Below are 22,147 nucleotides of genomic sequence, written 5' to 3'. Positions count from 1 at the left end.
TTCTGCCCATTTTTGGATTGGGTTTTTTTTTTGATATTGAGCTGCATGAGCTGCCTGTATCTTTTGGAGATTAATCCTTTGTCAGTTGCTTCGTTTGCAAATATTTTCTCCCATTCTGAGCGTTGTCTTTTCATCTTGTTTATGGTTTCCTTTGCTGTGCAGAAGCTTTTTTAAGTTTCATTAGGTCCCATTTTTGTTTTTATTTCCATTCCTCTAGGTGAGTCAGAAAGGATCTTACTGTGATTTATGTCATAGAGTGTTGACTTACATTCTTTTTGAGAGTTTCTGAAATCCATTTTCTCAAAGGTGTTAGCTACAGTTCCAGCTACAGCATACTCAAAGTTGGGAATGAAAGTGATTTTTCCCAGGAATTCTGATAAACTATTTGTTGTTTTGCAAACTCCTCAGTGGTTAAGTGAGAATATTCCTAATATTTTTTCCCCATCTTTTCACCTGTGGAAAATAAATGAAAATACCTTATTAACGTGGTGGTTTGATAATAAGTGGAAAGCAGCTGGAGTCAGCACTCAAGATTCCAGGGAAATGAGGCTTGGCGTGAGTAGTTCAGGCAGTGGTTCTCAACCTTGGCCGCATAAAAGAATCTCAGGCATCAGCCTTTGAATAAAATCTTCCTAAGTGATTCCAAGTCAAGGTTAAGAACTGCTGGTTTAAGAGGAATTAGAAAGGGAAACTTGAGTTAGGAGAGTATTATGATGGTCCAAGTTAGAAATAATAAAGACTTCAGTTAGGAAGTTAGCAGTGAGATATTCAGTGGTAAAAACAACAGGACTTATGTCCCAGACAAGGGAGAAAAATGAAGCAAAGATACCATCTTCATAGACGTGATGGTCCTAACCTTGAGACTGGATGAGGTTGCCATGGAAGAGAACCAAGTAGAGATCCTTAAAGGATAACTACATTCATGGATGGGAGAGGGTCCAAAAACCTGAGAAGTGGGAGGAGAATCAATTGGCTGTAGTGGTAGAAGCTGAGGCCTGAGATTTTCAAGTAGGATATATGATTATCTCAAGAGCAATTAAGAACAGTGTAGTAACATTAAATCATAGTGAGCTTCAAAATGTTTTTGAAATAGTCTCTGAAATATTTCTCTCAGATGTATGTTTATTGGGTATCTTCGAAGTTATACTTTATAGGGACTTCTCTGGTGGCACAGTGGTTGAGAATCCACCTGCCAGTGCAGGGGACACGGGTTCGATCCCTGGTCCGGGAAGATCCCACATGCCACGGAGCAACTAAGCCCGTGTGCCACAACTACTGAGCCTGTGCTCTAGACCCCGGGAGCCACAACTACTGAAGCCTGTGCACCTAGAGCCCGTGCTCCACAGCAAGAGGAGCCACTGCAATGAGAAGCCTGTGCACCGCAACAAAGAGTAGCCCCTGCTCGCCGCAACTAGAGAGAGCCCGCGCAGCAGCTAAGACACAACACAGCCAAAAATAAATAATTAATTTTTTTAAAACGTTATACTTTATAAAGGTACTTTGAAATCCAAGAAAGATAGCCAGACTTATGAAATAGAAAACAGTTTCTAATTCTAGTTCCACCTTTCTAGCCAGCTGACCTTGGGTAAGCCACTTACCCAGTGCTCATTTTGCTAGCCCAGTGAATGGCGATGCTAAGTGCTTGCCCTGCCTACTCCACTGTATTGTTTTTTGCATTAAATTAGATAACAGATGTGAAAATGCGTTGTAAAATGTAGACCAGTATACAGAAAATGGATTATTAGCACTAACCTTTTTGCTGTTATTCACAACACTTTAGTATTGAGAAGCTTTGGACAATTTATATTCCTAATAAAGAGGTAAAATAATACTAGGAAGTCCAAGGTCACCTTCTGTTCAGGGAGCTCACCATCCCACAGGGAAAACAGGATAAGGAAATACATAACTATAAACACCAGGGCAAAAGTTCTGTGAGAGCAGGAATCATGTCACTAAGGTATTTCCAATGCCTAACTTAGTGCTTGAAACCTAGTAGGCTCTCCTAAAATATTTATTTTTAAAATTTGATGAAATAATACAAGGTAAAAGGTCATATAAATAAAATATTCGGATGGTTTTGAGGAAGAGGAGATTCAAAACCTGGCACATTGCGTGAATAATAGTAAAAGACAAATATATGATGAATTAATGAATCGTGGAGAGGGAGAGGTGTCATGTCCCAAAAAAGTCACCTGAGTTAATATGCAGCAAAAAGGAGTTTAAACCATATCAGATGCAAAATGTAGAAATAGCAGCAGGTGAAAAAGGATTTTTAAATTCAGAAGACTCTAAGTTGCTAAAAGCCAAGACCATGGACATCGGAAAACAGTGATGGGTCAGAGGAGACACCCTCGGAAATGGTGGTACACCCAAGCTGATCACTTACTTGCTTTATTGGTTATGACTGCATCTCACCCAAAGGCAAAGCATTGCTTATGTTCAGATATGTACCTGAAATTTGGGTGCTAGAGTGTTCTGCTTTAAATGTGGCCAGTGAAAGCATCCTGATCATGTGCTCTTCTGTCTATAGGAATAGATAATCTCTATGAGAGGGCGCTTCACATCCGCAAACTCCTCCTGACCTTGCCCAGGTCGGTCCTTATAGTGATGAGGTACCTCTTTGCCTTCCTCAATCAGTAAGTACCATAATTCTCTGCCAAAATGCTCATCTTAATTCCATTTGCACCCCTCTGAGTTCTTTGTTCCTGGATTCTGTAACATGTGCGTTGGGTTCCATTTATCAGCAGAGTTGAAGAGGAAATGATTGAATAGAGACTGAAGGTGCATTTTTCCTCAGCAGATCAAAGTCATTGTGTGACCTACCTTAAATAAGCCTGTCACCAGATGCAGAAACTGTGGCCATAATTGCAAAAATATACAAGTATTACTAAAAAGAGCACTTTTCAGTGAATTACCTGTTTTTTCCAACTTCCATCCAAAGCCAATGTCATGAATGTTTTGTTAAAACGATGTAAACCACCTGCTCACTGCAGAAAATTTCTGTGATTTTTAAAGTTGTAGTCAGGGAAGGAGGGAAAGTGTAGGTAAGATTTATACACAAATTCAAAAAAGAATTTTCTGCAAATTCAGTATAATGAGACCTTGTCAAAAAGATGATATTTCTAAAACATTCTCTAAAACAATGTAACAGAAATCTTAAAACTCACTGCATTATTTTCAAGGAATCATTACTCTTTTAATTTAGGCAACTTGATTTTCAGTTGTGTCACTTGTAGATACATGGGCTCCATTATAAGAACATCTTCCCCAGGTCCTATCTAAGAGCCCCCTTGCACTTCAGTGTTTCAGTTAAATAACTGGAAATTTAAAATCCAGGCAGAGTAAGCTTGGGCAAATGCTTTCTCACTCCAGCATGAATTCTCCCTTCTTAAAATTAGGATATTTTCTCTTCTCTATTTCACTGGAAGTTTTAAGTTCTTAAAAGCCATGGGGATTTATTCCAACCCTGCTAACTCTTCCTGAAGTCACACCCATTCAGGCTGACCCCCTGCAAGCCAAGTATCCTAAAATAGGGAAATGCTGGCAAGGAACCATACAGAATGGAGCTAAAGCATTCACAAATGACATTTGTACAGAAATCACCCCTGGAAATTAGCAGTATCTAGAGAGATGGGTATAATCTAGTTTAGGTTAAATACATCCTGTAAATTTTTACCTTTAAATAAGCCAAGTCACCCAGGCAATTGTAAAAATCTGAAGATTGCATGTGCCTCTCCTTCCCCAACATCGAGCACCTTGCATCCCTGCTGGTCCTCTCCATGCTGTCCCTACCAAATTTTCCTGACACACCTGAGCGAAACCAACTGTGAACGAATAAACCACAATGGATTAGGAAAGCAGACTGACCATGAACCAAGAAAGTTCTCAAAACCTGAATCTAATTCACCGTGTATCTCAACAGAATGGCCACCGTGCCATTCGTCAGACGATTGGCATTGCTTCCAGCATTTCTGCCCAAAGATGCCCCTTGGTCCCCTGCATCTGCCTTCATGCAGAGGCAAGGCCCAGCCTCTAGGATAGGATGCTCGGGACAGGAATTTTGGGAAAAGAAACTATTCTCTTTCAATTGTAAAATCAAAACGTGTATGTAACGTTTTTATTTCAAGTTTTTGCTCTTCAAGCCAGCACAAAATTAAAGACCCAGAAAGACTGTGACTCTCCCCATTGAGCTTAAGTGGGTCTTTTGAAAATTAGACCATTCTTATTCTGAATCTCACTTTTCCTTCCTGCATTCATTTTCAAGATGATCTGTAACATGATCATTGGCTGTTATTTGTGAACTGTTTTTAAGATTTTATGTTGGAGAAATGGCAGAAGAGAAAGACATATGTTACCTGTGGAAATCATGCTTTTGTATTTTCCACTTTCTAGGCTATCTTATTTCCAAAACAGGGTAAAGTATCATGTCACGTGGTATCTCAGTTTCTTTGTGTCTGTCAACATCTCACAAATATAGAGTCTCTTTTTTTCTCCTTCCATTTGTCACCTGTTCACCTGGATTTTACATTTCCTTTCAATGTTGACATTCTATACACTGAAAGGTAGATTCTCTGGATCCTCCCTGGAGCAGCACCTTGCCCATGTGTTACGAGGCATAGCAGTAAAGAGCTGGCTTATTTTCAGTCACCTGTGGGAAATATCTCACAAATAGCCATTGGATTGGATTTAGAAATTAGTACTTAGGCAACTGGAAATCTCCTCAGAGTTTGTAGCTGACCAGCTTTAGGTGGAATGCAAGAATTGAGGATTCTTTTCCCCTTCTCTTGCACTTGTGTGTTTTATGACACTGGTTGTCACCTAGTGTTGGTAGTCTTACCCAAAAGCAAATTACAAAGCCTGGAGTTGCTTGCTTTCTCACAGCGGGTACAAAGAAAAGGGGATTTGTTTTCCTCCAGACTCTCCTCAAGATTTATGGGAAAAAACTGAAATCTGAGATGTTTTCGGTTCGTTGGAGAACAATTTTAAAGATCTCCATAAAGCTTTATAGAGATCACTGCTGCCCCTCCCAGATTTACCTGAGCAGCATTTACAGCCGGACCATAATGTTTACAGATGAAACTCATTTACTTGATCCTCGTCTCCATCGTAGTAGAGATTATCTTAAACTCCCTTGTGGCTTTAAAAAATACCACTTAAGCAAACAGGATTTATGTTCCCCTTTCAGTTTCTACCAAGTTGAAAGGTAAGTCGCTTTACTTTCTTTGGAATTTGCTGAGCCACCTTAAAGCAGGGTGGAATATCATTTTATTCTAATAATAAAAACCAAATAAAATCTTTTAGATCGATATTTTTAGAATAGGAAGTATCTTATTAAACATTGATTTTCTTTTTTTCTCATGTTAACTCCTTTCTTGCCTCTTTTCGTAGTCTTTCACAGTACAGTGATGAGAACATGATGGACCCTTATAACCTGGCCATTTGCTTTGGACCCACGTTGATGCCTGTCCCAGAAATACAGGATCAAGTGTCCTGCCAGGCTCATGTGAATGAGATTGTCAAAACCATCATCATCCACCATGAGACTATTTTCCCAGATGCTAAAGAGCTGGATGGCCCTGTTTATGAGAAATGTATGGCTGGAGATGACTATTGGTAAGTCCAAGAATTTTAGTCCTTCTCCCCCTGGAAGAATTATGGAAGTACAGATATCAACTTAATTAAGAAAAAGAACACTGACTATAGGCTGCCAGTGCTTCCAGTTTAAAAACAAAAGAAGCAGCAGCAAGAACACTTGGGATACATTAGAATACTAAAATCCATGACAACACTGGCTTCTTCTTATGGAATTTCATATTCATCCCTCTCTTTTCCCCAAGCATGACATCTTTATAGATATATCCATCCTATCATGACTTTTGTAGAGAATGATTTTGATATATAGAGCTCTGTTAATTTTTACTATTATATCAAGAAAAGATAACTGATTGAATTGACAGATTTTATTTTTATTCCTAACTAGTTTTGATTCTATATAAAGTCTTTCAAAATTCTCATTTAAAAGGCGCGCCGTCAACCAAATGTGTTTTCATTCTTCCTTATTTCCATTCTTACAAATAAATGTTATCCTAACCAGTTATGGTCACTTTGAGCAAATTTATTATTATATTGTTGGGATAAAAATGTTTTAACATGGCATTGTAGTCACCTCCCAATGAAGTATAAAAATGAGGGGTATAGTCCATTGAACAGTCCCAAAGGTAAGGAACCCTAAAATGTTTATGTTCACTGTTTGATATATGAGTGCTAGCTTCTAAGAAATCATACACAATCAACGTGGTTTTGACTCCTTGAGCCCCTACCGCGTGCCAGCTTCTCAGTGCATCTGATCTCTTTTATTCCTCACAACCACTCTACCAAGTAAGTTAAGAGAGGCCGAGGAGCCTGTCCAATGGCTAGTGGTTACCGGACGCAGTCCAAGTCTTGTCTGATTCCAAAGTCCACATGAGTCTTCCCACTCAGCAGCTGCCTCCCAGCCTACCTCGGAAACTGCTTTGTGCAGCTCAGACTAAGGAGAAGCTGGAAATAAATTTGTCTAAGTCCTTCATTCTGGACCTTCCTCGGGACACTTGGTTTCCCACTGCCTTCCTGGAGATGAAGTAGAAGTAGAATAAGTAACTGAAAGATCTAAATAACTCAGAGTACACTTATTTTTTACTTAAACCACATATGATCCTATGCCTTAAGAAAATTGAGAGTTGACTATTTCCACAAGTACTGCTAAATTAACAAAGCATGACAGATTCTAGTTTTATAGTGTATCTAGCAATTTTATGTGAAATTCAATTTTAAAATATTTACTTGAGCACTTACTACATGCACATACTGACTAAGCTTGGCTCTGGGAAGATAAATGAATAAAACTCAGCCCTGGTGAGATTCAGAATTTTATTTTCCTAGTTGTATTTGTTTCAAGGCCAGTGTCAGTCATGTTTGGTATTTCCAAATATTCAGAGCTATGTCAGTAAGTTCTGTTGTCTTGTTCATTTTATCACAGAGCAAGTATGTGGATGTCTGGTCGATATTACTTGATGCGTTGTATTCTAGAACTTTTGTGGTTGCTGCATTTTTACAAACAGGGTAAAAGCCCCATAATGAAGAGTCTTGCAGCCAGTAACACGTGCTTGATTATGTCCTTCTCCCATACATAGTGTTTTTTATGGGTATCGCTCATTTTAAACAGAAAGTCAGTAATATAGTAGTCATCCCTGTTCCCCAATGCCAGCAATATAAGTGGGCTTTTACAGTAATGTCGGGTTTGTATTTGTAACCATTGCATTCCATTTATCAGCATACATTTGAGAAGAGATAGTGGTAATGTTAAAGGATAAAATCTGACTCTCAGATACAAAAATGAACATGTGTCTAGAAAAGTTAAAAAAGATACTACAATCAATTCAAAGCAGAAACCGAAGAGCCATCCATTTTTATGCAGTAGGGAATATTGAAATGAATTTGCAGAAACTGGTGTATCCATGGGGCAATAATCATATTCCACTAGAATTCAACAAATTTTCATTTTTATGGATAAGAATTATTTGTAATACTATCGATTTCCTACAAGTTAATTTTGTCTTTACAGATTTGTAATGTGTCAAAGATGAAGGTACATACACTCCCATAGCATTAGAGAATCCTAGAGGCTCCAGCATTCCACTGAAAGGCTGTCCAGTAACTCCTTTGCCATTCCAAAGTCTTATTTTTTTTTTTACAGTAGCAATTGTTCATCTTTGAAATGCTTTCCACTTTGGCTTCATATGAATTTCTATTTCCGCTCCTCAGCGACAGCCCATACAGTGAGCACGGTACATTGGAGGAAGTGGATCAGGACGCTGGTACAGAGCCCCACACCAGTGAAGACGGTATGCATTTGTGCCCATGCTGCTATAAAATTAGTCTTTATATCCATTTTTTAAGAATTGCTTATAATAAGAATTCAGTAGATACAAAAGAATACTTACTAAATATGTGTAAAGTGCAAAGAATAACATTACAATGAACACTTGTGGAACTACCACCAAGTTTAAGAAAAAGGTATCATTACCTTTGCGCTTTCCTGGACCCATTGCCTTCTTTACCCCTCCAGGGTAACCACTATATGTTTGTACTTTTAAGTGATTTATTGTTTCATTTTCTATTTTCTTTAACGTTTCATAAATGGAATCATATGTATATACTTTTCATGATTTTTTTCTACTCAGTATTATGTTTCTGAAATTCATCCATTGTTTCATGCAGTTATAATCATTTATTTACCTATATTCCATTGTATTTGTTTTATTATTGATGAATATGTGAGGTGTTTTCTATTTTTTTGCCATTAAAAACAGTGCACCTATGAATATTTCAAACATGTATCCTACTGCAAATGTAGAGTTTCTCTAGGATATACTCACATAGGAGTAGCATGTCTTCAACTTTACTACATACTGCCGAACTATTTTTGATAATGGTTGTAAGGATATCCACTCCCACCAGCAGTGTCGCAGCCTTTCAGTTGTTCATAGTCATCAACACTTGATTTTTTTTTCCTTTATTTTTTTTTGCTGTGTCAGGTCTTAGTTGCGGCACACGGGATCTGCGTTGAGGCACGCGGGATCTTTCATTGCGGCGTGTGGTCTCTTCGTTGCAGCACTGGGGCTTCTCTCTAGTTGTAGTGTGCAGGTTTTCTCTCTCTAGTTGTGGCGCACAGCCTCCAGAACGCATGGGCTCTGTAGTTTGCGGCACACGGGCTGTCTCATTGAGGCACGTGAGCTCAGTAGTTGTAGCCCATGGGCTTAGTTGCCCCGCAGCATGTGGGATCTTAGTTCTCTGACCAGGGATCAAACCTGTGTCCCCTGCATTGGAAGGTGGACTCTTTACCACTGGACCACCAGGGAAGTACCAACACTTGACTTTATAAAATATTGTAATCTTTGCCAATATTGTCAGTGTGTAATGGCATCTCATTGTGATTTTAATTTACATTTCTCTGATTACTGACGAAGATGTTGTTTTAAAATATAGTGTATTAATAGAAAATTTGAGGTATGGTAAGGCCAGCAGATTGGGAGATCATCGCCATTGAAAAGATAATTTGATACAGTTCCTAAGAGGAGGGGACACATCACACCTCAGGGGGCCAAGGAAAGCACCAGGGTCAGTCAGGAGGCAGAGGGAGAGGAACAACTGGGTAAGAGCTTTTATTGTGGTTTCCACAGAAAGGAACATGAGAGGCAGGGTAAGCAGGGTTAGGATTGCCTAGTTTGAATAATTTCAGTGGGCTCTGGGGCTGTCTCTGGTTGTCTGGTACCTGGCTCTGAAGTGATTGGGGCAGACAGATAGTGGTGTAACGTGTGAGAGCCCCAGAGAGAAGGTGGTTGGGATATAGGCTCTGGATCGGTTGGTTTGTATTTGAAAAGCACATTCCAGGTGAGTTGTCTACCATCCCTAGGAATTGGCTAACCCTGGGAGGGACAGTCCCTCCAGGAGCAGCGAGGCCTCAGAGGTCACACTACAGAAAATGAAAAACATGGTTAATGCAGATATACTAATTTTTGTATGTTTAGATTTCTTCTTTGTGAAATTCCTATCTTTTGCCCATTTAGGGCCCACTTGCCCACTATCATTTTCTCTGGGCTTTTTTTGCTTAGTTTAGTTTAGTTTGGCTTTGGTTTTTTCTTATTTATAAGAGCTCTTTGTGAGTCTGGATCGGGTCTTTTATTGGATATATGATTTGCAAATATCTTCCGCTCTGTAGTTTGTCTCTCATGTGCTTATTGTATCTTTTGCCAAACAGAGAATCTTAATTTTAAAGGCGCTGAATTTACCAATCTTTTCCTTCATGGTTGTTTCACTTTGCATCTCCTTTAAGAAATCCTGTGCCCTGAGGTTAATGAAGAAGTTCTTCCATATCCTCTGCTAAATCCTTTCAGGTTTTGTTTTTCACACACAGGTCTTAATTCTACCAGGAATTTATGTGGAGGTATGGTGTGAGGTAGGGATTTGTTCCCTTTTTTCTCCATATGGGTGCACAGTTGTCCCCACTGTCCCAGCCTTAGTTGTCCTTTCTCTACTGCTCCACACCTTTATCATAAATCAAGTGTCATCTCTGCATGAATCTGTTTCTGGGCTCTGTTCTTTTCCATGGGTCCACTTGTCTATCCCTACACCCCTGTCTTAATTTTGATACCTTTTAATAAATCTTAACATGTGGCAAATCAAGACCTCTGAATTTGTTCCTCTTAACAATTCTTGGCCTTTTTCACTTAAATTTTAAACTCAGTTTTTCAAGTTCTTGAAACAAACAAGGAAAAAACAACCTAAAGACCTGTTGAGGTTTGGACTGCAATTGCACTGATCCTACATGTATTAATATGAAAAAAATTGATATTTTTATAATATTCAGTCTTCCAATCCACAAACACCTTTCTAGTTACTTAATGTCTCCCAATAAACTTTTATACTTTTCTCTGTAGTAATCATCTTTTTGTCTTTCTAACTTCTTAACTTTAATATTTAACATTACTTTTTGACACTTTTTTAATGTGAACATATAAAGCTGTCGGTTTTTTCTTAGTACCTCTTTAGCTGTATGCATAAGCCTTTTATTCTCTCTTTAGCTGTGACTAATCTGCTTTAAACCCATTCACTGTGTTTTTATTTTTAATTTTTTTTTCTACAAGTTCTGTTCAGTTTACTTTCATATCTACTTGGTCGGTTGCTCTTTACTTATGATATTAATCCTTTCCATTGTTTTAGATTATGTGTCTAATCATGCTAATAGCTGAAGTCTTCCTGGATCTGTTTTTGTCGGCTTTGCTCATTGAATCTTATTTCCAGTGTGTTTTATAAATTTTTTACCTATTTCTTAGAACTTCATGGAATTCCTTTATGTTGAGTTGAAGGTATGTCCCCTCCAGAGAGGGTTTTCATATACGTCTGCCTGGTGCATAACCAGCTTGGGACCACAGTAGATTTTTAGTCTGAGATTTTTTCAGACCACCCAGGTAGTGTGAACTTAAACTGCAAACCTGCCAGAGGACTGAAACGTGGTTGGGATTCTCTAAGGTGATTTGTTTCCCAAGGCTTGAGACAGATTATTTCCTTAAGTCCAAAGTTGGTGTGGTTACATCTATGGAGAAGTATGGAGAGTGAGAAGGGAGGAAGATTTCAGAACTAGAAGTCCACTGTGACACAGAGAGTTTGATCCTTTGGTGGGGCTTAGATTCTCCACACTAGGCAGCCCCTGGACCTAGTGTTTTGTGCAGAATAAAGTTTAAGTTAACCAGGCAGGGAAAATTCCCTCCAGGCAAACTCTGACTTAACATATTCTAGTGTTCTGTTTACCTTGGTGGGTTCCCACATTCATCAGGTTTTTGGTCTTTAATATTCCTCACAGTCATAATTAATGTGATTACAAAGATTTTTTTTTTAATCAGCATTTTTAGTTGATTTCAGCAGGAGGGTTATCAGGGTGTCTAGGTCCACCCTGTGCTTTAAAAAAAAAAAAGTTTGTGTGTTTTTTTAATATATATATTAATTTATTTTATTTATTTTTGGCTGTGTTGGGTCTTCGTTGCTGCACACGGGCTTTCTCTAGTTGTGGAGAGTGGGGGCTACTCTTTGTTGCAGTGCACGGGCTTCTCGTTGCAGTGGCTGCTCTTGCTGCGGAGCACAGGCTCTAGGCACGCAGGCTCAGTAGTTGTGGCTCATGGGCTCTAGAGCGCAGGCTCAGTAGTCGTGGTGCACGGGCTTAGTTGCTCCGCGGCATGTGGGATCTTCCCGGACCAGGGCTTGAACCCGTGTCCCCTGCATTGGCAGGCGGATTCTCAACTGCGCCACCAGGGAAGCCCCTGTGTTTTTAAAAGTAGGATAAATTGACATTTTTAGAACTTAAGTTAGAAAAAACTAAAGTGAGAGCTTCTATTTCTGTGGTATTGCTTTTGAAGGTCTCTGAGCCCTCCCTCGGCCACTCTCCATTCTTCTGTCTTGAGTTTCTGTGTTTCTTTGTGATTCATTCCTTTTTCACTGATGACTTGTGAGTGTTTCCTTGCTTGCCCCAGTGGCAGGAAAAGCCCAAGACAAAGCCCCAGCCATCTCTCTTTCCAAGCATCTGTCTTACCACCGCACCATCTGGCAGTTGTTCTTACCTCTTGGCTACAAAAGAGCAGCTTTGCTGAGGGCTCTGTGTTTGAGATAATATTTTGATCATGTTCACCTGATTTTGCTGGAAAGAAAAGCATTGCTTACAAAGGACAGAGACCCTTGCCCGCAGCCAGAAAGTCCTGTAACTAAATTAACTAGCGTGTTGATTGTCTTTTTGATCATCTAGCTATTGTGTTTTCTTTTCTCTGTCATGGTATCACTAGAGAGAGTAGCTTTTGTTTCCAAAAGACAGGCTGTCACAGAACAGAATCATCGTCCGCAAGGGCAGCGGGTAACAGATCTAGGAGAGAAAGTGTCAGGGACAGCAAGGTCCCAAAGGGGTAGTGCGATGTACTAGCACTTTGTATAAAATTACAAGAAATGGAAATATAAGACTTGATAGCACCAGGCAGTCAGAAAATCAGCTTTGTTGAATTTTCTTTCCCTTTGCACAAAATTATAATTGCCTTGTAGGAAAATGAAGTTATCGTGTTCACCCTTATTAATGTTGTTATTGGTAGCAGTAGCATTCTACAAAGTCTCTGCAGGACCTTAAAGGACTGTGTAACCCTACATGAAAGGGGTATGGTGTGTCTCCATGCCCTGAGATCGATTTGCTCTGCAATGATGAGACTCAGATGTGTATAAATAGCTTATTGACACTTGACTGTGAAATTTCTCTCATGGGAGTGGAAAGAGTCAAAATAATGAAATTGCTCAGAATTACTAGTTGATGTAGTAGGATTACCAGTAAAGTGTACTTCTGATCCATCTGGTCATTCTTTTAAAACGTCTTTACATTTGAATCATATAAGCAGAGTCTGATAATCTTGTTGCTAGTTGTTTCAAAAAACAAAAAGAGATAATGAGCATAGAGGGCATGATGATGAAATTATGATAAAATTTGTATATTATCTATTAAATAGTCTTAAATCGCCCTTGGCCAGTGTTGACAGTGTAAGACTGAATGGCATTAAAGAATATTAATAGTTCTCTCTTCTTTTCCCTTTGACAGGTACATAGGTTGTATGCTATGTTATGCTGTTATCTTTCCACTTTCTTTCAGTAAAACAATTTAAACATATGGGTGTGTCACATCAGAATTTGCAAACTACATATCACGAAGCTCTTTTTGGCATGAGTTCATTGGCATGACTTCACTCCTCTGTGGATGTTTATTTGTGTCCCCTGTACCACAGACAGGTTGATTTCTGTCCCCCGGGGCAGTGGTTCCCAACCTTTTTGGCACCAGGGACCGGTTTCGTGGAAGACAATTTTTCCACAGACTAGGGGCGGGGGAATAGTTTCAGGATGATTCAAGCACATTACATTTATTGTGCACTTTATTTCTATTATTATTACATTATAATATATAATGAAATCATTATACAACTCACCATAATGCTGACAGGAGGCGGAGCTCAGGTGGTAGTACGAGCAATGAAGATGTAAGTACAGATGAAGCTTTGCTCGCTCACCTGCCGCTCACCTCCCGCTGTGCCGCCGAGTTCCTAACAGGTACTGGTCCGTGGCCTGGCGGTTGGGGACCCCTTCCCCAGGGAGAACTGGGGTAAAAAAAATTGGCATCTGTCATTTCAGTTCAAGCAGGATTTATTCTTTACATGCAAGTTTAGAACAGACTATAAAGTCAGTCTCCTTGAATAAAAGTTCTGTTTCCTCCTCTGTGAGCAGACATGGATATTTCATAAAGCTGCTATTGTTTTATTAAAATATAATTTTAGGATGGACTATCAGAGTGTTAACATACGATCTAAAAGTTATCAGTTATTAAAGGACTTAAACTATTGTTTTAAAATTATTTTTACGCCTACTTTGCTGAGAAGTATACTGTGTGCAGATCATTGTGTTGTGGTTCTGCCGTATGAAATATTATTCACCTTAAACATTATCCACTAGCAAAAAGATGGCGCTTTTCTTGTGTGTCTTTATTTTAAACATAGAGCTGGAATTCACCCAGGCCCTTCATATAAGGTAAACCCTAAGCTTTTTCAGTATGTTTGTTGATTTTCATGCTCTTGCCATCCCAGAGGATGTTTGAATTTATCAAGTGAGAAAGTTTAGCTGGCTATCCAAGGATTTCTTGTGCAGTTATTTCATAGAAGTACAACAGATATTGAAGATATTGCAGTAAACTTTGGGAAGCAATAAACTCTTAAATGGAAAGGTTTGTTACCAAGGGAAATAGAAGATAAAAGTTCCTTACAAAATATTTGACAAGCAGGTTTTAATCTATTACATGTGCATATATTCTAGAGCATTTGGAAAGTGATACATGCTCAGTTTTTAGCAAATGAGGTATTGTTCATTGCATAGACAGATTTCTCTAAGCATATGCCACTTGTACTGACCCTTTTTTGTTCTGTTTCTTATTAATTAGCAGTTTACTCACCTATTATAATTTTATTTATTTTTGGCTGCGTTGGGTCTTCGTTGGTGCACGCGGGCGTTCTCTAGTTGTGGAGAGTGTGGGCTACTCTTCGTTGTGGTGCGCATGCTTACTGTGGTGGCTTCTCTTGTTGCGGAGCCCGGGCTCTAGGTTCACGGGCTTCAGTAGTTGTGGCACGTGGGCTCAGTAGTCGTGGCACACGGGCTTAGTTGCTCCTCATCCTGTGGGATCTTCCCAGACCAGGGCTCGAACCTGTGTCTCCTGCATTGGCAGGCGGATTCTTAACCACTGCGTCACCAGGGAAGCCCTACTCACCTATTGTTGGTAGCAGGGATGGGGTGATGGTGGGAGAGGGGAGATAGGATCATAAAGCCCCCGATTCAGGGCTTTTTGCAATAAGCTGGATCACAAAAAGCAACTCTTGTAGTTGTTTTGAGTAGTTTGTCCTCTTATTTGCCTTTAATATTTGTGGTCAGAATTAGAATAGAGCTGAAGTTCCAATTCTAGGCCCAGAGCTTGATAGCTTTTTTTCAACTTTTAATTTTGAGGTCATTGCAGATTCACATGCAGTTGTAAGAAACGCAACAGAGAGATGCCATACACCCTTCTCCCAGTTTGCCCCAGTGGTAACGTTTTACATAACTGTAGTACAATATTACAAGTAGGAAACTGATATTGATATACTCCCTCCACCATTTTCACATTTCACCAGTTTTACATGCACTCATTCGTGTATGTGTTTACTTAGTTCTGTACAGTTTTATCACACGTGTAGATTTGTGTGATCACAACCACAGTCAAGATCAAGAACAGTTCCATCACAAGGATCCTTCGTGCTACCCTTTAATAGCCTTAGCTGTTTCCTTCCATCACTTCCCCCCGACCCCAGCCTCTGGCAACCACTAATCTATTCTCCATCTCAATTATTACGTCATTTCAAGCATGCCATATAAATGGAATCAGGCAATATGTAACTTTTTGAGGTTGGCTTTTTTCACTCACCATTGTTCCCTTGAATATTTTTTGATCTCTAGAAGATATAATTTTTGAATCTGGTCGTTTGAGTAGGTATGCTTGTTTCGCAGGTGATATCCAGAATTTGTTTTTGATACTAGAAAAAATAAAGTTGTCTTTACTGTTGATAGTAGTTTCAAGATTTGATAGTGCCAAAAAAATACATAAGGAAATTAAATGTATTCAAATAGTATTTAATGTGGTGATTTCTGTAAACTTGATTTTTTTTTTAAATAAGCAAATAAAGCATAAACTTCTTAATGTTCTGAGATAGTGATTCTTCCATGTTCTAAATGGTATTAACATGTTGCCAGGGAACTTGATCAAATAATATTGGTCAAGATAATACTGGAGCTGTTGCAGAAGATATTACAACCCAAGGAGAGATTTTATATATCATATTGCAAAGCTTTAAATATTTTTTTATTAGACTGTCATGGTATCTCTAGTAAGAGGCTGTGGAAACTAAGATCTAATGTTCAGTTTTTCTTGGCCTGAAAAACTGATGACAGCAAGAGAATATTTTTCTGTATCTCTTTTAACAGCATCATTTTCTCATTGTCTTGATGATTTTATTACCTTGTTCAGTCTGGATATTAAAACGACCTTGTTTATTTCTAAAGGCTCATATAGACCTTTCAGTTAGTGTATCATGCCTTCCTGAGAACCCTGGCTCTCACCATCTTCTGGTGTGTTCTTTGTAGAAAATGAGCCAATAGAAGCAATAGCCAAGTTTGACTATGTTGGGCGGTCTGCCAGAGAGCTGTCCTTCAAGAAGGGTGCTTCCCTGCTGCTGTATCACCGCGCATCCGAGGACTGGTGGGAAGGAAGACACAACGGGATCGACGGGCTTGTGCCCCACCAGTACATAGTGGTGCAGGACATGTAAGTAGTCCCAACTTCCATCACCTGACGCTCCCAAGAGAAGACTCCAGCCACTGTTTTTATATATATAAATTTATTTATTTGTTTGCTTATTTATTTATTGGCTGCATTGGGACTTCGTTGCTGCATGTGGGCTTTCTCTAGTTTCGGCGAGCGGGGGTTATTCAGAAGTTGCAGTGCGCAGGCTTCTCACTGTGGTGGCTTCTCTTGCTGCGGAGCGTGGGCTCTAGGTGCACGGGCTTCAGTAATTCTAGCACACGGGCTCAGTAGTTGTGGCTCACAGGCTCTGGAGAGCAGGCTCAGTAGTTGTGGCACACAGGCTTAGCTGCTCTGCGGCCTGTGGGATCTTCCGGGATCTTCCCGGACCAGGGTTCAAACCCTTGTCCCCTGCATTGGCAGGCGGATTTTTAACCACTGAGCCACCAGGGAAGCCCAGCAGCTATTGTTCTTAAAATGACTTTGGTCTCGTGAGAAGCGAGCAGAAGGGATTACAGAGCAAAAATTTCTGAGCTGGGCACAGTTCTTCACCTTACTAATGGGTCTTTGCTAACAGCACTTCAGGGCCAACAGCTTCTCATTTCCCAAACTCTCCTAGAAGGTCTGGAGCCAAGGACTAGTGAGAGACACACCTTCTGAAGCGTTCAGGTTCTTAGAAAAATACCCTGTGCGGAGGATGGCTTTAGGAGCTAAAGTGGCCCTGCTGATTCCAGAAACAGTGGTGGCTCTTCTCTTGGTGCCTGTCTACTGTTTCAATTCCACATTCCCAAGAGAGAGGATGCTGACTTCAAGTCTAAAGAAAATCATCTTCAGGCTTTTTATTAATTTTGCTGATGAGAAAGCTCTGCTTTCAAAAAAATACTTAAAGAGACATCTTCCCGTCTGGTCATAATTTTAAGTGAAAGAAACAAGTTACAAAATACCATGTACAGTGTAATTTTAATTTTGTGACTGCAGTATTTCACAATGCAGCACCAATTTATGAACAGCTCTTCAAGGAAAAGGGGAAAATACCACATAAAATGTATACAGTGACTGATTGAGCCTAAGTTTTAAAATGTTAAAATGTGTCTCTCAGAATGCAAGAAATATGATGTGTGTGTATGCAGACATACAGTCATATATATCTAAAGTACATAAACATATAAATATCTATAGTATAAATACTGTACATACCTGTGGACATCCTTGTAGATATGTATCCCAGGCAGAGAAGAAAAGCAGAGAAGGATATTTTCTAGAATTCGAACAGTAGTTGTCTCTGGATGTTACGTTATATTATGGGTGATTTTTATGGGAATTTCGGAATTTTCCAATTTATCTGCCATGAAACGTTATTATTCTTATAGTGAAAAGAAAAAAGTGACGTTAGTAAGAGAAAGACTTACATACATAAATGCCATCACTTATTCTTTTGTCCCCATTCGTCTAGCAAAAGACCCTCACTCTTGATTCTCATCGTTTCAGGGATGATACGTTTTCAGACACTCTAAGCCAAAAAGCCGACAGTGAGGCCAGCAGTGGGCCCGTGACTGAAGACAAGTCTTCATCCAAGGACATGAACTCCCCAACAGACCGTCATCCTGATGGCTATTTAGCCAGGTAGGTGGAGTGGTCACCAGGCTCCTGAACCTCCACTTCTCCAGGGGCTCTGAGGGGCCGTGGCATCCACAGCCTTGCAGAATTACCCTGTGTGATAACCTCTCCTATCCTCTCGCTCTCTGTCTCTGTCTAGGCAAAGAAAAAGAGGAGAGCCACCCCCTCCAGTGAGGCGTCCTGGCAGGACCAGTGATGGCCATTGCCCTCTCCATCCCCCACATGGTCTTTCCAACTCCTCAATTGACCTGGGGTCCCCAAGCCTGGGCAGTCACCCCCGGGGCCTACTACAGAACCGTGGCCTCAATAATGACAGTCCCGAGAGGAGGCGTCGGCCGGGTCACGGCAGCTTGACCAACATCAGCCGCCACGACTCCCTCAAGAAGATTGACAGCCCTCCTATTAGAAGGTCCACATCATCAGGGCAATACACAGGCTTCAACGACCACAAGCCACTGGACCCAGAGACAATCGCTCAGGTAGGCTGCTTTGGATAGAATATTGCATGGTAAGTACCGGTGTGTGACGAAGGAGGCGTACAGGAGTTACTTTCTGGAGCCATGTCTTTTGTACAGAATCAACTAAAGACAACAGAAAAGAAATTAACCCATTCTTCAATTTAAGTCCATGTGATACTGGAAGGGCCCAAGTGTATTAGGTTCATAGTGATTTAAACAAAGACACGGCAGAAACTTAGGACCCAGGACAGTCAAACACATCCTTACTGAATGGCCAGGAAAATTCTAAAAAAGAAGAAGAATGAGGAAGGACTAGCCCTACCAGATCCGAAGTGCATGCCAGAGCTAGTAAAACAGACAAACTGATGGAACGGAATGGAGAGCCCTGAAACACAACATTTGTAGTGTATGATGAAAGTGACGCTTTCATCTTAGGACGTGGTGGATTACTCAGTAAATGAAGTGAGAAAATGATGGTTGGCTGTTTGAAGAACAGCAAGTTTGGCTCCTCTGTCACTCCTGAATGAATGTGTGTCTTTACTTCCCAATAGTGACTGCAGAGAAGGGCCTTGTAGTTTTTTCTAATGATCAGAATTGACAAAGTAGGGTTTCCCTGGTGGCGCAGTGGTTAAGAATCCGCCTGCCAATTCAGGGGACACGGGTTCAAGTCCTGGTCCGGGAAGATCCCACATGCCGCGGAGCAACTAAGCCCATGCGCCACAACTACTGAGCCTGCGCTCTAGAGCCCGTGAGCCACAACTACTGAAGCCCGCGCATGTAGAGCCCGTGCTCTGCAACGAGAAGCCACCGCAATGAGAAGCCTGCGCACCGCAACGAAGAGTAGCCCCCGCTCGCTGCAACTAGAGAAAGCCCACGCACAGCAACGAAGACCCAACGCAGCCAAAAATAAATAAATAAAATTAATTAATTAATTTAAAGAATTGACAAAGTAAAACAGTATTAATGGATTTTTCCATCGTTCATTCTACCATTTATTTCCCTCTGGGTCTTTTTACAACACAGACCATCAGAAAATATATGTATGACAGGAAAAAAAAACTGAATCACTATGCTGTACACCTGAAACCAACACAATATTGTAAATCGAGTATACTTCAATGGAGAAAAAAAAAAGAAGAAAATATGTGTATGGCCAGTGAAAAAGGAGGTGAATAGATTCAGGGTTCACCATTTCAGTAAAGTGTCTTCCAGGTATCACTGAAGCTTAAAAATGGAATAGATCGAAAAAGGAAGTGAGAAATTAATGAAACAAACATGGGGAAGTATTAAAGATGGATTATTTTTAATAAAAAGTGCTCAAGGAAACCTGCATTTGATATGACAAATTTCCAAGCTATTTTCATTGTCCTAACTAAAAAGAATTTTGGATAGCAAATTAGATTGTGTGGAGAGTTTAATGTGTTTTTATAAAATTAAACCAATTTTAAGTGCACAATAGTTTTTCAGCAAAAACCAAAAAGACTTGACCTTTTTGGTTTTTTTTTTTATTTGAAGTGCAATGCAGAGTCCTTTGAGGTCTCTTTAGAACCAATGATATTTGGCTATAATCCATAACATCATTCCTTGTAATAAGTAGGTGAAACAGCATTTAGGTTAGAGAGACAGGGAGTAGGAGTTTAGTGGTGGGAAGGTATAATAAGGTCTGTTTTAACCCTTTTGCTTCTAGAACCAAAATCCTGTCATTGTAAATCATAAAAACAAAAACTCGACAGATAAACCAGGCTCTACACGTTCTCTCTGGGGCAAATACTTGTAAAAAACAAATCCATATATTTAGCGTCAAATGGAAATCACATATGAAAATAATTACTTGAAAAGTGATGTCATCCTTACAATATGGTTTCCAGCTGTGTCCTTTATTTATCTTTCCATCTCTCATCTTCAGATTTTCCCATGAGGACAAGTAAGCCTGCCATCATGGTGTTCATACCAAAAACATGCAATTTCTTTTAGTAAACAAATCAGTGGAATCCCTGACAGAGCTTTTTAAAAAAAAATTGACATATCCACATGTGATCACTGGATCTTTGTTTATTCATTTAGCAAGTCTTTATTGAGCACTTACTGTATGGCAGCTCCCATGCTAGGTGTTATGGACACAGAGTTAAATCAATGGTCAGTCAGCCGCTGCATGAAGGTGCTTATAATTCAGTGGAGGAGGCAGATATGGAAATCAGTTGCTGCTGTGCAGGGCCACAGGCTAATGCTCCAGGTGAGTGGAAGAAGCCTGGGAATATGGAGAAGAGGTATTTCCATCAGACCAGGGCAGTGGTTCTCCACCCACCCTATCTCACACAGTACTCCACCATGTGTGTGTGTGTTGGTGGGGGGGGGCAGTGTATAAAAAACATAATATGGGACTTCCCTGGTGGTGCAGTGGTTAAGAATCCGCCTGCCGATGCAGGGGACACAGGTTCGATCCCTGGTCTGGGAAGATCCCACAGTCCGTGGAGCAGCTAAGCCCAGTGCGCCACAACTACTGAAGCTGGCGTGCCTAGAGCCCGTGCTCTGCAACAAGAGAAGCCACAGCAATGAGAAGCCCGCGCACCACAATGAAGAGTAGCCCCCGTTCGCCGCAACTAGAGAAAAGCCTGCGTGCAGCAACGAAGACCCAACCCAGCCAAAAATAAATTCTAAAAAAAACAACATAATGTAAAACTGACCCTCTTTACGATTTCTAAGTGTATAGGTCAGTAAAGTGTATTCACATGGCTGTGTAACAGATCTCCAGAACTTTTTCATTCTGCAAAACTAAAACTCTGTACCCATCTAAGAACAACTCCCTTTTTCCCCTCCCCACCATGCCCTGGCCACCACTATTCTAAATACTTTTTGCTTCTGTGAATGTGCCCACCTCATATAAGTGGCATCATGCAGTATTTTTCTTTTTGTGACAGGCTTACTTCACTTAACATAATGCCTTTAATGTAGCATGTGGCAGGATTTCCGTTTTAAGGCCCAGTAATAATCCATTGTACGTATACAGCACATTTCACTTATCCATTCATCTGTCGATGGTGCACACCTCACGTTTTTAAAACAAATATTTTGCAATTCCCCCTTTATTACCTGAAAAACTGATGATGTGCCAATTTTTTTAAAACATATAAAGCCCTAAATACAATGTAAAGGAAAAACAAAAGGAGATTAGTATTAAAAGAAATGTATTTCAGAATGCTTAACTACATTAGAAGACAAATGAAGTAGTGAGATGCTTTCACCTACATGTAGACTTACCATAAATACAATTAAAAATGTACGTTGATATAAGAGTATTATTAAGTTAATTAGTTTCGACTCAGTTTCCATAATGGTGTTCCCATTATGGAAAAAAATTATGATTTTTCTAAAATGGTGGACCACCCTCGGTCATACAGTTCTAATCAAAGCAGGGTATAATTTACATGATAGTTCCCTTCCTAGAAGACACCATGAAAAAATATTTTGTGTTTATATATAAGAAAGTTAGGTTCTAGACTCAGACTATTATAAAAAAATTTTCACCTACATAAATGTCTGGAGGGCATTTAAAAGTTGAACGAGATATGGGACAATTCATTGCATGTAAATTATCAGGACACTTGTAAGGTATCCAGTATCTCTGGCCCCTGTGCACCAAATACCA

General features: G+C 40.0%; 1 protein-coding gene and 1 long non-coding RNA gene across 5 annotated transcripts in view; one reads left to right on the top strand and one right to left on the bottom strand.

Annotated features, from left to right (window-relative positions):
* The window catches only part of SRGAP1 (SLIT-ROBO Rho GTPase activating protein 1), a 280,242-nt gene that overhangs the window by 251,749 nt on the left and 6,346 nt on the right, over positions 1–22,147 (top strand). For 3 of the 4 annotated variants that reach the window (XM_019952249.3, XM_019952248.3, XM_073788417.1), the window contains 6 exons: positions 2,531–2,636; positions 5,389–5,613; positions 7,801–7,880; positions 16,270–16,450; positions 17,915–18,049; positions 18,183–18,522. In XM_019952249.3, coding sequence (XP_019807808.1) covers positions 2,531–2,636; positions 5,389–5,613; positions 7,801–7,880; positions 16,270–16,450; positions 17,915–18,049; positions 18,183–18,522 — 1,067 coding nt within the window. Of the gene's footprint in view, positions 1–2,530; positions 2,637–5,388; positions 5,614–7,800; positions 7,881–16,269; positions 16,451–17,914; positions 18,050–18,182; positions 18,523–22,147 lie in introns of those variants that run through there. The other variant, XR_004528899.2, reaches the window with a different exon arrangement.
* On the bottom strand, positions 123–3,652 carry LOC109552943 (uncharacterized). The gene is made up of 2 exons (XR_012324307.1): positions 2,916–3,652; positions 123–453 (listed from the first exon to the last, which is right to left on the bottom strand). It is a non-coding gene; the product is annotated as an uncharacterized lncRNA (long non-coding RNA).

The sequence above is a fragment of the Tursiops truncatus genome, chromosome 11 (genome assembly GCF_011762595.2).
Source record: "Tursiops truncatus isolate mTurTru1 chromosome 11, mTurTru1.mat.Y, whole genome shotgun sequence".
Classification (NCBI taxonomy): Eukaryota; Metazoa; Chordata; class Mammalia; order Artiodactyla; family Delphinidae; genus Tursiops; species Tursiops truncatus.
Note: the sequence above shows the minus strand (reverse complement) of the source record. Positions and strands in the feature narration are given on the sequence as shown.